Source organism: Crocodylus porosus, unplaced genomic scaffold (assembly GCF_001723895.1).
Source record: "Crocodylus porosus isolate Cpor-Errol unplaced genomic scaffold, CroPor_comp1, whole genome shotgun sequence".
NCBI lineage: Eukaryota > Metazoa > Chordata > Crocodylia > Crocodylidae > Crocodylus > Crocodylus porosus.
In genome coordinates, this window is record NW_017728949.1 from 96,717 (window position 1) to 111,699 (window position 14,983).

The following is a 14,983-nucleotide window of genomic DNA, read 5'->3' on the forward strand; positions in this document are numbered from 1 at the left end:
TCAGTACCGGATGAGAGATTTTGAAATGCTGCAAGTCAAATCTATTCAGAAGCCTCTCACTGTGGTGAGGATGATATTTGCTAGAGCTGTGCTATGGAAGATTTAGAGAGGGGTAGAAAAGTTTCCTTACATCAGGGTCACACTCGCTCATGGCCTCTCCCAGGTCCGAGTCAATGCCTCCAGTGTAGGTGTGCTCAATTTTGGTCTTGGCTCCCACCTTTGGGGAAGGAATGTGCTGTACACACATGTCCACAAATCCTAGGAGAGCAAAGCTACATGAGAATGTTGCTATTTGGATGAACTGAAAGTACAGAAAGTGAGGCTGCTTGAACACACAAAGCCTTCACCTTCAAGGACTGCATGCATTCTAAAGGTCACAAGTGAAATGAAAGTAATGGCCTTAGCTCTCTCTGGAGTACAGTTTATATACTGACAGTTCAAATGAAGTGCAAACTCCTGGCAGCCCCAGCCAAGAAGTACAGTCTGGGAGCATCAGTTTTGGAAAGTCAAACTTGCCTCTGTGGCACCACAGATCTGAATGTCTGGCTCATACTACAGAGCCTTACCTGTGAACTCCCCAAAGAATTTTTTGCAGACCAGTCGTAGCAGGGGTCGAATGTTCAGTTTCAGCTCCTCCTTGGTCAGGTGAATGCCTAGCTCATCCAAAGTCCTGGGGAGTGTGGTGTCTACATCGCCGACCACCTGTAAGAGTATACAAGTTATTGTGCCAACTCCATGCCACTAACTCCTGGTTGCAGTCAATGATGCCTCTTAAAGTATCACTGGGATAGCATAAAACCTACATCCAGCCTGCAGGTTAATACATTCCTTTTTCACCTCTGTAGAGCTGGGCTCAGACTGGTTTTGCAACTGCCAGGGAACCATCTGGTTCTAAGTTACTAAGTGGTAGAAGTTTCTTAAAAACAAAGCACTTAATGTGTATTCTGGTAAGCAGAGTTTCGGGTGCATTATGGTATTGGGAATAAGGAGCAGGAAGGGAAGGAAAGGAGCTGCCAAACTTCTCAGCCTTCTTATATGCAGGCATCTGTGATCATTGAATTTCCAAAAGGACATCAGACATGCAGAACCATCTAGTGTTCAGTGCTTAAATGCTTGTGGTTTGGAAGGATTGTAACTCCTCAGTGTTTGGGGCTACTTGTATCCAGAGCTTCAAAAAAAGGGAAGGAAAGGAGAGAGCAGGCACCTACCTGAGCCAGGATCTTGTACAGAGGCTCTAGGACGAACTCTACAAAGCTGCGCTGTGAACTGTTGGTTGGGGCTTTTTTAGTGAATTTTCGCCTGTGGGAGGGAGTCAGGAGGAAGGATGTGAATGGCAAGTCCTGTGCAATGTGGCAGTGCTGTCTCACAGGTGTCATATATGCCAGCTCCCCATGAGACCAGACAATCTTATTCCCTGCCCCAGTTCTCTCCTGAGCAGGCAAATGGACTTGACTAGTTCTATAAAGGGTTGTGGAGCTCTACACCTGACTAATTAAACACACATGACAACAGTGTGCCCTTAAAGGAACTGAACCTGCAACCCTTCAAAATACCAAAATCCTCAGAGGAACAGGAAGCAACATCCCTTGCTACACAAATAATGCAGAGGGGATACACTTATTCCACACGTAAAGATTAAAAACGACACAGCCACACCAAGCGGAGCAATGCTGCACTTGCTCTACAAGACAACAATGCAGATTCACAACAAAAGCTGAGGCCTCAACTCAGCTCCCTCTAACCACTCTTTGCTTCTACAGGACAAAGAGCAAGCAAGACACCGATAGCAGCAGAACTTGACAAAAGAGATTAAAAATGCTCCTTACGTCTTGGGGTTGAAATAGATGTCACCCCAAAGCCGCTTCGCAAACTCTTGGTAATTGATATCTCCTAAAAGGGGGAAGAAATACAATTTATTGCGATATTGTGATCAGAGGGAGTTTTGCCCCTCTATACTGGGAGGGTCTGTATTTCTATTTAAATAAGAAGTTTAGGGCTGGGGAGGGGCCACTTGAGAGTGCTCGATATGGGAACTCAGATGGCTACACAGCAAGCTTCTCTCATACTGGTCCTTGTCAAAGCACTTCAGCCTTGACCTGGAAGAAGCATCTGGAGGAGCCAGTGGCAATGGGGGGAGGGGGAGGTGTCTCGATGACCTTCACTGCTGACTAAGGTCAGGCAGGGTAAAGAATTAACTAGTTACTTCAGGGGGCCATCAGAACTGCCACAGTGCCACCAAAATTGTCAATGAAGTGAGAACTGACCTCGCAAACTCATTCACTTCACCAGCCAGCTTACACCCATGTTGCCTTCTGAAAACTTGACACTTTAGCCTGAGCGCTGGAGTGCAGTCGGCACAAAAGCACTTACAGCTTCCATCCAAAACCATGACAGACGGAAGTCAGAAGTGTATTTTAGTGCCCCCACTCTCTCAGCTACTGTATTCAGTCTATTCCAAAATACTTGAGGAATAGACTGGAACATGATTCTAGTCTTCAAGTTGCAGCAGATTTACCAGAGGTAAGACAACAGCACAAGTTTATAGCAGAAGCCAGTGGAAGGCTGTCACTACATCCCTTACAACTGCTGCCCACATGTTAAATTAGCCCCTGCAAGCTGGGAAATCCTCATGCCAGGCACCATGGGATAGTTACAATGCACAGAAGATGCCCATTCATTCCTCTAGACCAAGGGTGCTCAGCCTCTGGCCCATGGGCCAGATCCAGCCTGCAGAGCCATGTCATCTGGCCACAGGGCTCCCAAGAATCCAAAAATGTGGTGGTGGGGGGGGAGTGCTGACTGCACTGATTACCACTGCCTTGCTGCCAAATTTCTGGACATGTGTGGAACCCCACGGTCTGTACAGCTAGATTAGGCATGTTGGGTTGAGTGGAGGTGGCACTGGCAGTATGAGGCTGATCCAGCCTATGGGACCAAAAGGTTGAACACCACTGCTCTAGATGTAAGATGGCATGAATAATGGTACTGCTATGTCAGCTCCACTCAAGGCTGCTTTATTCTACTGTAAAGCTAGGACAGATGCTTTGCAGCATCTCTCATGCCCTAACTTCACTAGTTACATCCCTCAGAAAATTCTTAACACAAAGAACTCACAAGTCCTGGGGGGGGCACAACTGGCTTGTTCCCACAAGCAAAACACAGTTCTTTTACAGATTGCTTTTTAAAGAAAGACAGATTGCCTGGAGCTGGCACCTGGGGATTGGAGAATCAAACCACAGCCAGAAGAGAGACATGGTTACTTAAAAAAGATCTCGGGCCTACGAGAATGTAAAGTCTCTTGGGCCAAGCTTCAGTCTACAGCCAGCTAAGTCTCAGGCTCCTGAGGACAGGACTTATTCGTAGAAATACTGACATGCTTAACCCTTCTGCCTCTGAACACCCTTGCTTTTCATGCCAAGAGCACTGCTCATGCCACCTTTTAGTTAAAACAGCAGCCGTAGGTTTTGACATTATCAGTGTATACACTATTACAGAAGCTTCAAAAGACTCAAAAGTTTACAAAGTAAAGGAACTATAGCAGAACAATATCCAGAAAGTGTTTTTTATTGGAATTCCTGTTTCTTTAACAACTAGAAAGTGGCCAGGTGGTGTTAAAAAGGCCCAGACTGAGCTCCCAGGTCTCCAGATGTTTAAGAATGGGTTTGCAAGCCGTATATGTGCATGAGACTGTGGAAGTCTGAAATGCTGTACTAAATCTGAAAAGGCCGTGCGAAATAATGAGGAGCTGCGATGTTGACACATGAAAGGTTTTTGGCTGATCCTTACCATATGTGTCTGCATAAATCTTTGCAAATGATCCCAGTGTAAAACAGATGCTGTACTGGGAGCTAGAAAAGCAGACATTTCCCAGAAGAGGGGAGAGGATGAGGTTCTCATCAGTGGAATACATGCTGAAAGAGAGAGGGAATGTTACATACTGCATAACTCTACAGAGCAGTGGAGGAGACCTTAAGTGCCATGAACAGAGGAAGATGCTGTAGCCAAGCATATCCACAGGTCAGAAATAAAATCACATAACTTTGCACTGCTACCTGCAGCCTCAGCAGATGGCTCCAGCATGTTTAACACACAGGGACAGAGCAATACGTGAACGTTGACCTTAGCTGCACCAAACTTCCAATGGTAACTAATATGCCCCAACATTCTTAAAAACAAAACAAGGTAGGGATTTGTTGTGATATTTTTTTATTGAACCATCTGGATAAGCTTTTGGGCATCAGATGCCCTTCCTTAAGTCAGGCTCCAAAAGAAGAGATAGGTTAGACTTGATGAAGCCCCAAAGTTTGTTCTACAGTTCTCCCAGCTACACAGCTGGCTCGATAAAAAAAAATATCGCTACACATCCTTGCCTCTTGTATACTTCCTGGTCCATCATGGCTACACCACCACTCTGACCCTACTTAAAAAAACCCAAACAAACAACCCCCTCCCCCAGCAATACTTGCAGCTAAATCAGCTAAAGCTGCAAGTATTTTGTATTTCTTTTTTAAATAAGAACTTCCCTACATTTTAAGAGAATAAGGGTGGGGGGAACTGTCAAACAACTGAGGAAGAAACTGATGCAAGGTAACCAGGGCAGGAATGGAATGCAAATGACATGTTCTCATGATTTTGGAAACATGCCAGATAGGGTAAATTAGTGCAGCTAGACTGCTACTGGTACCCAAGCCAGCTAGCTTACAAGTAGCATGAGTATTTTTACATACTACTGCAGTCACACCTGTGTCTGTTGTGCAGATGTACCCACAGAGAAAGGATGGCTTGCTTGAACAATGATTTACCTAGTGGGGGCAGTCGTGCGGGATGCATCTCTACAGAAGTAACGATAAACAGCAAAATATCTGTTTCAAATTGAGCCCATTTCCCTCTCCCACAGATTTGCTCTGAGGAACTGCCCAGAGTTTCTCAGCACTTTTGAGGATGCTGGTCACAGAGCAGTCAGACCTGCTTACATGGCCCCACCCAATTAATATAAACACACATACATAGGAGTCAAATTAAATCCTCTCTGATGGGAAAAAATCCATGTCTATTTACATGTGCAGGCTGAAAACTTTCTATGGGTGTTAACAGATTCCACAGAGAACATGCAAGTGTAAATACATATACTTGTGAGTCCCAAGAATAATGTTCAAGATGAATTAAGTAGTATGTGGACAGCATGCTCCATGACTGCTCCCTACACAGCTCTGTACCTGATCAAGCCATTGACCTCATCCACAATATGTCGAAGTTTGTAATAGGCATCAGTTGGGGGAAGCTTCAGTTCTAGGATCAGGCGATCTATCTTATTAATGCACACAGTCACTGCCAGCCTCTCCTGCACTGCATGCTTGATCAGCCTCTCTGTATTCAACATAACCTGTGGGAAACAAAGAGTAGCAATGTGAAGAACTAAAGCCCTTGATAATGTGCTATGTGGGGCATGACAGATAAAGCAGTGATCCTTATTCACAGGGCCAGCAGCCTGTAGAAGAAGTCTAAACTCAGCCATCAGTGACCAGCTAATAATTTGAATTTTAGAAGCAGAGGCTTAACCCAATGGTATCCCTCAAAAGGCAGTTCGTCAAACATTCCAACCTAAATAGCCATCTCAGTTTTAGAAGTTAGGGAAATGGGAGTTAAAAGAAGATATGCCACTAATACTAGTTCACAGTCAGAGCGCATCATGTCAAGCCTGGCAAAGTCTCTGGGCAAAGGCAATATCTTTTATTAGACCAACTAAATAGTTGCAAAAATGTTATTTGCAAGCTTTTGGACACACATGTCCTTCCTCAGGCACAAAAAAAGAAATTAAAAATGGTGAGCGATACGAAAGATGGTTAGAAATTCCTCAGGTATGAAAAAAAGTCAGTCTTTAGAAAGCTGTTCTGCAGAAATGCAAATTTAGGAGGGCAGCAGGGAACAAAAACAGCTAGTTTAGCCAGTCAAGCCTGGAAATAGAACCCAGATTCCATGACTCCCCACCTCCATTACTAGAACATACTTCCAGTTCTAATGATCACCCCTCCAAGGAAGTTCTACCACAGCTAATATGTAAGCTCATCTTGTGGTAAAGTCAGGATCAAGGAGCTTCCAAAACACCCGCAGGAAACGCTTACCCCCTCAGCCGCATCAATGAAAAGCACAACTCCATCCGAAATACGAAGGCCAGCTGTAACTTCATCAGAAAAGTTCACGTGGCCTTCAAAACAAAACCAAAGACCATGGTGAGTACACCTCACAGCTGTCCCGTGGCCGCACTGACATGTTCTGAGTTGCAAGCTTCTAGCAGGCAAAAAAAGATGTTATCCATTCACCACCAAGATGGTACATCAGTTAAGTCAAAGAAGCTACTGCCAGCATTGTGTATGTGGACCCTTCTCACTTTCTAAGGCTGTTCTCTCAAATTGCAGCATGACAGTAATGTTGTTTTAAATTAACAGACTTAGCTTTGTGCAAATGCTTGAGAAGAGATAGCAATTAATTAAGTTCAGTGATCTGAAAAGGACATGCTGCATGGTTCTGCTCTTAAGGAAGTGACACGCAGAAACAATAAATCTCTCTCAATGACCTTCTTTCTGGCGTTTCATGTTTTACCATCCTTTGCTTTAGGTTGCAAATTGTTTGGGGTGTACCAAGCATGGTCATTTGTGAAGTGCTGCATCTTATCTTGTTTTGTAATTAAACCCCTACGTGGAAGTGTGGGTTTGGTCAGACCAGTGAGGGTTAAGCTCCATTTTCTTGCCCAATGTGGGCTGCGTTTCTAAGAGAGCTTAGTATGGGAGGCACCTAAGTCTCAAAACCTGACTCTCACAGTGGGAAATCTATGGCAAACATGTGGTCCCCATTATGGGAGATCTTGATGATCTCTGCTTTGTATAAATTTAAAATCAAAACTTGCTAAACCATCTGATACACTAGCTTTCAGTCCGGTTATCGCTGCAGAAATCAATCCAGCAAAGGGCCTATAAGCTGCAGTATATTCTGCCTTGTACATCAGAAACAAAACCATAATAAAAAGTGATGTAAGACACTGTAACACGTGCAGCCCTTTACAATGTGTAAATGGAGTGGAACAAGCCATTCGCCAAATCCTACTGATGTCTACATAACAACAGCGCTTAAAGAAAATTAAGCCAGTCTATTATTACATGCTGGAACATGGCGGACACAGTGTTAGTCCCGTCAAGGCTGGCTACAGTTACATGGAGCCCTGCAGAAACCGAGCAGTCACTGGCACATTGCTTGGCTCTATTTAAGCCATTTAACAACCTGTGTCTGTGCAATAGATTAGACAGACCCTGCCATACACAGCAAAGTGTTGCCAGCAGAACTGTGAGTGCCTATCCAGTCAAGGCTCCCCCTGTGGGAGCAGAGCCCTCCCCTCTATTATCCACAGTAAGTCTTCTGCTGCCACCCAGCACCTGGCTGAAGGAACATACAGTTTCTAGTAGCTACAGCCTGATTTCAAGCGCTGATTGATGAAAGGTTTTCAAACCATAACCATGGCTCAGTTTGTGGATTAGTGATATGGGGGTTATTTCACTGTCAGGCATTAACTTGTAGGGGGCTGCAGGTTTAACCTACTACTATAGGTATCAGCCAATTTCCTGGCTACCAAACAAGCCCACTGTACAGGGTTTAGATTGTACCAGCAAAATATCAACTGCTGAATCCCTGAGGCTGGAAATGATTTCAGAGGTGGAAGGAACCCAGAACTAAGCTCACATGTGAAGGCTAGTCAGAATCCCCAGGAACAAACATGAAAACCCACAAACTCGTCTTTAAAGGGAAGCTTTATAAAAAGCATATTACTCTAAAAAGTCTAAAACACAGCAACTAAGACAGGGATTTCTTTTTTTAAAGAAAAAATGTAAACTGGTTTGTTGCAAAAGTCCATATACTCCTTCCCCAAATCCCCTCCTTCAATCATCTTTCTAATACATAATCCATTTCATAGGCATTGTTCAGTAAGAAGCTAAGGGCATGTTTATACATAAAAGAGCCTGGTGCTACAATGCTTGCAGTTGTATAAATGGCAAAATGCATGTCAGTGCTGAGAAAATGGCAGCTGTGCACTTCGATTTCATAGACATTAGGGCTGGAAGGGACCTTGGAAGATCATTGAGTCCAGCCCCCTGCCCAAAGGGCAGGAAGTCAGCAGGGGTCATAGGATGCCAGCAAGATAGACTTCCAAATGTCTCTTGAAGGCATTCAAGGTAGGTGTCTGAACTACCTCCGGCAGCAGTCTACTGTCTGAGCCCCCAAGGTTTGGAATAAAGAAGTTCTTCATTATGTCCAGCCTGAAATGGTCACGGAAGAGTTTGCGACCATTCAATGTTGTCTTCCTGTGGGGCGCTCTGGTGAACAGATGTTCCCCCAGATCCTGATGAGCACCCCGATAAACTTATAGGTGGCCACCAGATCACTCGAGCCTGCGCTTTTCCAGGCTGAAGAGTCCCATATTTCTCAGCCTCTCATCGTAAGGTCGGTTTTCCTGACCTCTTATCATGCGCGTGGCTCTCCTCTAGACTCTCTTAAGCACCTCAGAGGTGCTTTAGTTCAAAAGTGCACCACCACCATTTTCTGTGTGCTGACACATTTTGCCGCTTATACAACTGCACGTGCCGCAGCGTAGTTTGCCTCAGCTTGCATGTAGAGCAGACTCGAGTAATCTGGCCCAAAGCAGCAGATCTCTGAAGCAGCCCATTGCAGGAAAAAAAGTATGTGCATAAACACCCTAAGACTGTACGACTGTTATTTAGGGGTATAGGCTGTAGTGGTGTTGGTCTAAGGACACAGGCAGAACCTTGTCTGCCAAACTATTATTCAATCGTTTCATTAAGGTCCCAAGTTTGTTAGTGCCTGAATGAGCTCAACGCACCAGGAGTATCCATAACGTTGAAGAGAAAAGATTTCCCTTTGGTGTCTGGTAAAACGATAGTCACTGGAGTACTCTTGATTCCAACACCCCTCTGAAAAAAAGGAAAGCAATTGTAGAAGAAAAAATGTTACTGAGCAAGATAATAATGCAGCAAGCACCCAAAGAATTAAATCAGAGAAGTAGGACAATAGAAAGTTACCCAGCCAGCCCAGTTTCCTAGCTCCTGCCTGACAGACTTGCACCACTGTCACAAATCAGCCAAGTTTCTCCCACCTTCAATCCGACTGGACTAAGCTGTTGATGCATCCACCCCTGTCTAGCAGCAACTAATACCTAGCTCAGTTGAGGAAGGTGAAACCTGCTCAGAACAGTGCTAATTATCCTATGTTGCACATGGAAGAATAAAATCTTTCTGCTCCTCTTGCTACCAGGTTACACCCAGAAGCATGAGATCTGATCATACCCAGCATAATGAAACAGTGAGGAGATAGGGAGAGAAAGAATTGACAGAAGCATCCCAGGCATGACCCTGCAAAAGCATTTAGTCTGTAGGACAAATTAAGTGGTCTTCTACATATAACGAGAAAACCCAGGTGAAGATCCAGATTCAGGAAACCAAATCCATTTATTCTGATCTAATTTATTTTGATCTCAGAATTTTCCTCACCTACAAGAACAGTGAATGAGCCCATTACTCTTTCCTTTTCCAGAGTGACCCCACGTATCCACCAAGATAAACTGGACAACTATACGTTAACTTAATAACCGTTGCCAAGTTTAATTCAATAAAATGTATCCGTTAAAACTTTAGGCAGAGATTGGGGATATGGAATATGAAAAGAAAGTTAAGTTTGATCTGCTAATTGCTGCTTGAAGTAATAAGATTGCTGGTTTACTACTCAGTGCAGAATGTGAATCAACTTTCTTCCCACTGGAGAAAATGCAGTTCTTGAAGGGAAATATTATAGAACATGATTCAGAGCTTTTTCTTCTCCTCCATGACTTTCTGTAGGCAGAAGGCAGCTTGTCATAATAACTGCCCATTTTACAAGGAGGACTTACCTCTTGCTCGGTGAACAGTATATCAGTGTAGCAAAGCTGCAAAAAGAGAGCACAATCCTCAGGACAGATCACTAAACAGGACATTTAAACTGAACATATTGAAGTCTGAGGCACAAAATGATGACTACTGACATGTGATTAACATAGCAAGTAAATGAGAAGAGTAGAAATAAAACCCAAATGTCTGTCTAACTACCAGAGCCCCCTCTAACCTCTATGCAGTGATCTCTTTGTCCATGTAAGCATGAACACCACCTCTGTCCTATCACAAAAAAGGCTTAGAACAAACTAAAAGTATACTTACATCCTGATCATAGCGCTTCCTTATTTCTGGGTGCGTCTGCTCTATCAAGCAATCCACAAAACAAGTCTGAAAGTCATAGAAAGCAAAAGAAAGCAAAGTGACCTTATGTTTAAAAACCAAAGACAGATGTACCATTAAATATCCTGTACCTCTACCTGAAGCAGCATGGAACAGAACTGGTGGGATTCTATTTCCACTGAACTGGACCAAAAGGTACAAAGCTAGCTGCATGTTAGCAAATAGTATCTTTCCGCAAGTTTCTCCCTCAAGAAACTACAACTGTGAGAGCATTAAGGTAAGAAGCTGACAGATGACTGTGCCACAAAAAGACAGAATCACAATGGGGCCCCTCCTTTGGTGGTTAATTCACCTTCATAGGTAAGAGAATCTGAGCTCCAGCAGGCTCCAAAATAAAGCACACAAAAGGTGGAGCATATAGGCTGGGGACACAACGTACAAGCACATGGTGTAGCAGTGCTTCAGCTTTGCTGGCTACATCTGTGGATTTTTTTAAAATTAGGATGAGGAGAAAGGTGAAATGGGTGTGTTAGAAAGAGAACAGGGGTGGTGGGAGGAGAGGGAGACTGTCATAGCTAATACCCTCCCGCAGCAGAATAAGAATTCTGGGGGCAGGGTGGGGGTGGGGGGACAGGCATGCTTGTGGAAAAAACTTTAAGGTGGTAATGGTAATGGGACTCTCTCCTCCTTTCATTAAGTTAATCCAGGTCCTTACTAATAAGTGCTTCCAAACACTTTCAAAGCTGATGGATGTACACTTCCCTACTTAACCCAAAGGGTTATGTACCAGCAAACACCAGCTGGAAAACAAAAAGATTAACATGGAAATTGGTTTCTGGTTTACTAGCTTCATCAATGGGAGACTGAATGAGGCTTGCTTGCTAATCACTGTGAGGTAGTGAGCTGGATAAATAGGCACTCTTAGCAAAATGCGTTACAGTAAAAGACAGCTGTCATCCTTCCAAAAAAAAAGTAGCTGATTCATTAACATAGAAACTGCTCCAACTTCTGTCAGGCAGAGACTCAGCTTTGGTTTACCTTGCCATGGTGGAGGTGCCCACACAAAGTCACATTGCGAATCAGCTCCGAGTTGTCCATCAGATCTGCCAGGAAACTGAAGAAACAAGAAACAAAAAGAGTTACCCGCTTCCATTCTGCCCTTATTACCAGATGCCCAAGTAGCAGCTGATACTTTAGTTGTACCCTTCACCCAATGTCCCTAACTTGAAAGGTTCCTCAACAGGAGAGCCAGCTACTGTCCCAAATGCAGGACTGCCTAGGCTAAGGCCAGTCTCAGGAAGGGAGAGGCAGTTCCAGTAAGTGCTTCAACATTTTTTCCTTCTTCCAGCTCCCTGTTGGGCAGGAAAATCATCTCACTTTAAGAATATGGAAACTGAGGCACACAGACTGGACCAACTATATTTATTATGAAGAGAGGGGCAAGGCAGAATTGTCAATAATGAAGGAAAACTAATTGCTCAATAAGAAGTATTTCAAATTAGTCTGTTTCCCTGTTGCATATTTATAGCACATGACAATGATACCCTTTTCACTCAGCAATAGCTGCTACTGAAATTAGTTATTTTTAAATCAGCATTTGTGAATACATTGCATCCAACAGTTTTAAAAGAGCAGGAGTGCTCTGGACAATTAAAACTACTTTTAGTAAATCTTAATGGGGAAGCTCTCAAGGACAGGAAGAAAACTAAACTGGTGCCAATATTCTAAAACAGTAAACAAGTTGACCTCAGTAGTTATAGACCTGACAGCCTAACATCAGCCCTCAGAAAAATAATGGAATAGTTGATACAAAGTTTGATGACCAAATAATTAAAAGAGGATTACATAACTGATTCCAATCAACACAGGTATATGGAACATAAGTCTAGTCACAGCATCATTTGTTTACAAAATTAAGAGTTCAACTGATAAAGATAATATAGACATAATATTTTGCTTAATTCTATAAGCCGTTTGACTGGGTATCATTATCTAGAGTTGAACAACTCAAGGACCCAAACAAGCAAGACCTCTTACACTACTGCCTCAATGAAAAACTGGTGAATTTCAATCAACAAGAGATGAATGTCGACAGTGCTTGGGGTACCTTCAAATCTACCATCATCAGCACCTGCAAAGAGGCACTTGGATTCTCTATCAGGAAACATCAAGACTGGTTTGATGAGAATGACCAGGAGATCCGAGAGCTGATCAACTGTAAGTGCAAGGCCTTTCGTGCTTGGCAGAATGACACTAACTCTAAGCAAAAGAAACTGAATTACCAAAAAGCAAAGGCAGAGGTCCACAGGGGCCCAACGATATGAAGAACAGATAGTGAGAAGACAAGGCAAAGAAGATTCAACATCTTACTGACATCGACAATGTGTGTGGTTTTTTCAATGCCACAGAAAGCCATCAATAATCTGAGTACTCAGGGATTAACCCCCTTGACACCTAAGGATGGAGGAAACCTGATCAAGGAAAGGAGCGCCATCAATGCCTGCTGGAAGGACCATTTTGAAACCTTCTTGATCAAGACTGTTGTTCATAAGAGTCCCCTCAACTCCATCCTGCAATACCCAGTCAGAAATGATCTCAGAATCTCTCCAGCCCTTGCTGAGGTAAGGAAAGCCATCAAGCAGATGAAGAGTGACAAGACATTTGGAGTTGATGGAATCCCTGCTAAAATCTTCAAGCAGGGGGGAGAGGAGCTTACATCACAGCTCCATGCCCTCATCTTAAGGATTTGGGATCCCAGATGACCTCAGGGATATCATGATTGTAACCATCTTCAAGAAAGGAGATAAGTCTGAATGTGGAAATTACAGAAGTTCGCCTTGGTGTCCACCACAGGAAAGATCACTGCAAGAAACCTCCTGAACTGTCTCCTTCCACTTGCTGAAGAGCTTTTCCTGGAATCTCAGTGTGGGTTTTGGACATCAAGTGGCACAACTGACATGGTCTTCGTGGCATTTTTCCTGCAGCCGGTGAGCAGTGAACAACATAAACCTCTCTACATGGCTTTCTTTGACCTCATGAAAGACTTCGACTCTGTCGTTGAGAAGTGCTGTGGAGGATCCTTCCAAAGTATGGATGCCCACTGCAATTCATCAACATTCTTTGTTGGCTCTGTGATGGAATGTGAGCAGCGGTTCTCACTAATGGATCTATCACAGATCCCTTCGAGGTTAAGATGGGAGTTGAGCAAGGCTACATCATCATTCCAACACTCTTTTTGATATTCCTTACTATGATGCTACATCTGACCACCAACAAGCTTCCAGTCAGAGTGGAGCTAACCTACCGAAGGATGGTAAGCCGTTTAATCTCAGCTGACTCCAAGTCAAAACCAAAATCACTCCAACCTCAATTACTAAGTTCCAGTACGCTGATGATGCTCTAGTGCGCGCTCAATTCGGAAGTAGACCTTCGGCAATTGTCAACATCTTTACCAAGACATATGGGAAAATGGGAATGATGCTTAACATTCAGAAGACTAAGGTCCTCCATCAACAAGCTCTTAATGAGCAGTCCCCAGCTCCTCCGATTCAGATCCACGGTGAAACTCTGGAGAACACTGAGTACTTCCTATAACTTGGAAGCCATCTCTCACAGAATGTTGACCTTGATGAAGAAATCCAACATTGCATCAAATGTGCAAGTGCAGTTTTTGGATGCCTGAGGAAATGGGTGTTTCAAGATCACAACATCAGAAACCAAGTCATGGCTTATGAAACAGCTGTGATCCCTACCTTACTGTACAGAGCTGAGGATGTGGACAATGTACAGGAGACATTTCAATTTGTTGGAAAAGTACCATCAACGCTGCCTACAGAAGATCCTTTGAATCCAGTGGAAAACAGACACCTCAACATTAGTATCTTCTCACAAGCAAACGCCACAAGCATCAAGGCAATGATCATTTGCCATCAGGCTTGCTGGGCCAGCCACATCAGCCAGATGTCTGACTTCAGACTCCTGAAACAAGTTTTATTTTCCCAGCTCAGTCAAGGCATATGCTCAAGAGGAGGACAGAAAAAGCGCTTCAAGAATGTCATCAAGACCAACTTGAAAAAATACAACATCAACATCAACTTGTGGGAGACAATCACCCAGGACTGCCCCAAATGGAGGAAGTCTGCTGCAAGGATCTCAGTACTCTGAAACCTTATAAGGAGATGGAAAAGCAGGAACAGTAGAAATAGCATATCATGGACTGAATCAAGAACTCAGAGCCATGCATCCTGCACAGAAACGCGAGCCATGCATCCTGCACAGAAACGCATGCTTAAGTTGCATGGGGAAAAAAGGTAAAAAGGGGCAGTAGAGATCTGGCAGTGTACCAGAGCTGCCACATACAGCAGCGGTAGAGAGGAGAGGGTGAGGAACAATGAAACACCTTGAGGACTGACCAAATCCATGTCACCGAATGCCTGGTGTCCATACATAACACTGAACTAGTTCACAGTGAATTGGTTTAAAATAGCACTTTATTTTCCAAGTACACTTTTAAGCCTGTTTAAATCTGCCTGGAATGGTTTAACAGGTTTAAACCACATTTAAACCATGCCAAGTGTTACGCATGTTCATGCCATATGTAAGATTTGTATCTATGAGCAGGAAGAAAATATAAACTCATTCCTGTAAAAGTTTACAGATGACAAAAGGATCTGGGGAGAGGCAAGTAACAACGTGGACAGGCAATTGATTTA

General features: G+C 43.7%; 1 protein-coding gene across 1 annotated transcript in view; it reads right to left on the reverse strand.

Annotated features, from left to right (window-relative positions):
- Positions 1-14,983, reverse strand: part of EFTUD2 (elongation factor Tu GTP binding domain containing 2) — a 31,646-nt gene that overhangs the window by 13,007 nt on the left and 3,656 nt on the right. Inside the window, exons 4-14 of the mRNA XM_019554292.1 lie at positions 11,310-11,385; positions 10,254-10,319; positions 9,950-9,985; positions 8,888-8,978; positions 6,123-6,205; positions 5,217-5,383; positions 3,787-3,911; positions 1,827-1,890; positions 1,209-1,299; positions 567-702; positions 131-258 (exon numbers count right to left, since the gene is read on the reverse strand). Coding sequence (XP_019409837.1) covers positions 131-258; positions 567-702; positions 1,209-1,299; positions 1,827-1,890; positions 3,787-3,911; positions 5,217-5,383; positions 6,123-6,205; positions 8,888-8,978; positions 9,950-9,985; positions 10,254-10,319; positions 11,310-11,385 — 1,063 coding nt within the window. The remainder of the gene's footprint in view (positions 1-130; positions 259-566; positions 703-1,208; positions 1,300-1,826; positions 1,891-3,786; positions 3,912-5,216; positions 5,384-6,122; positions 6,206-8,887; positions 8,979-9,949; positions 9,986-10,253; positions 10,320-11,309; positions 11,386-14,983) is intronic.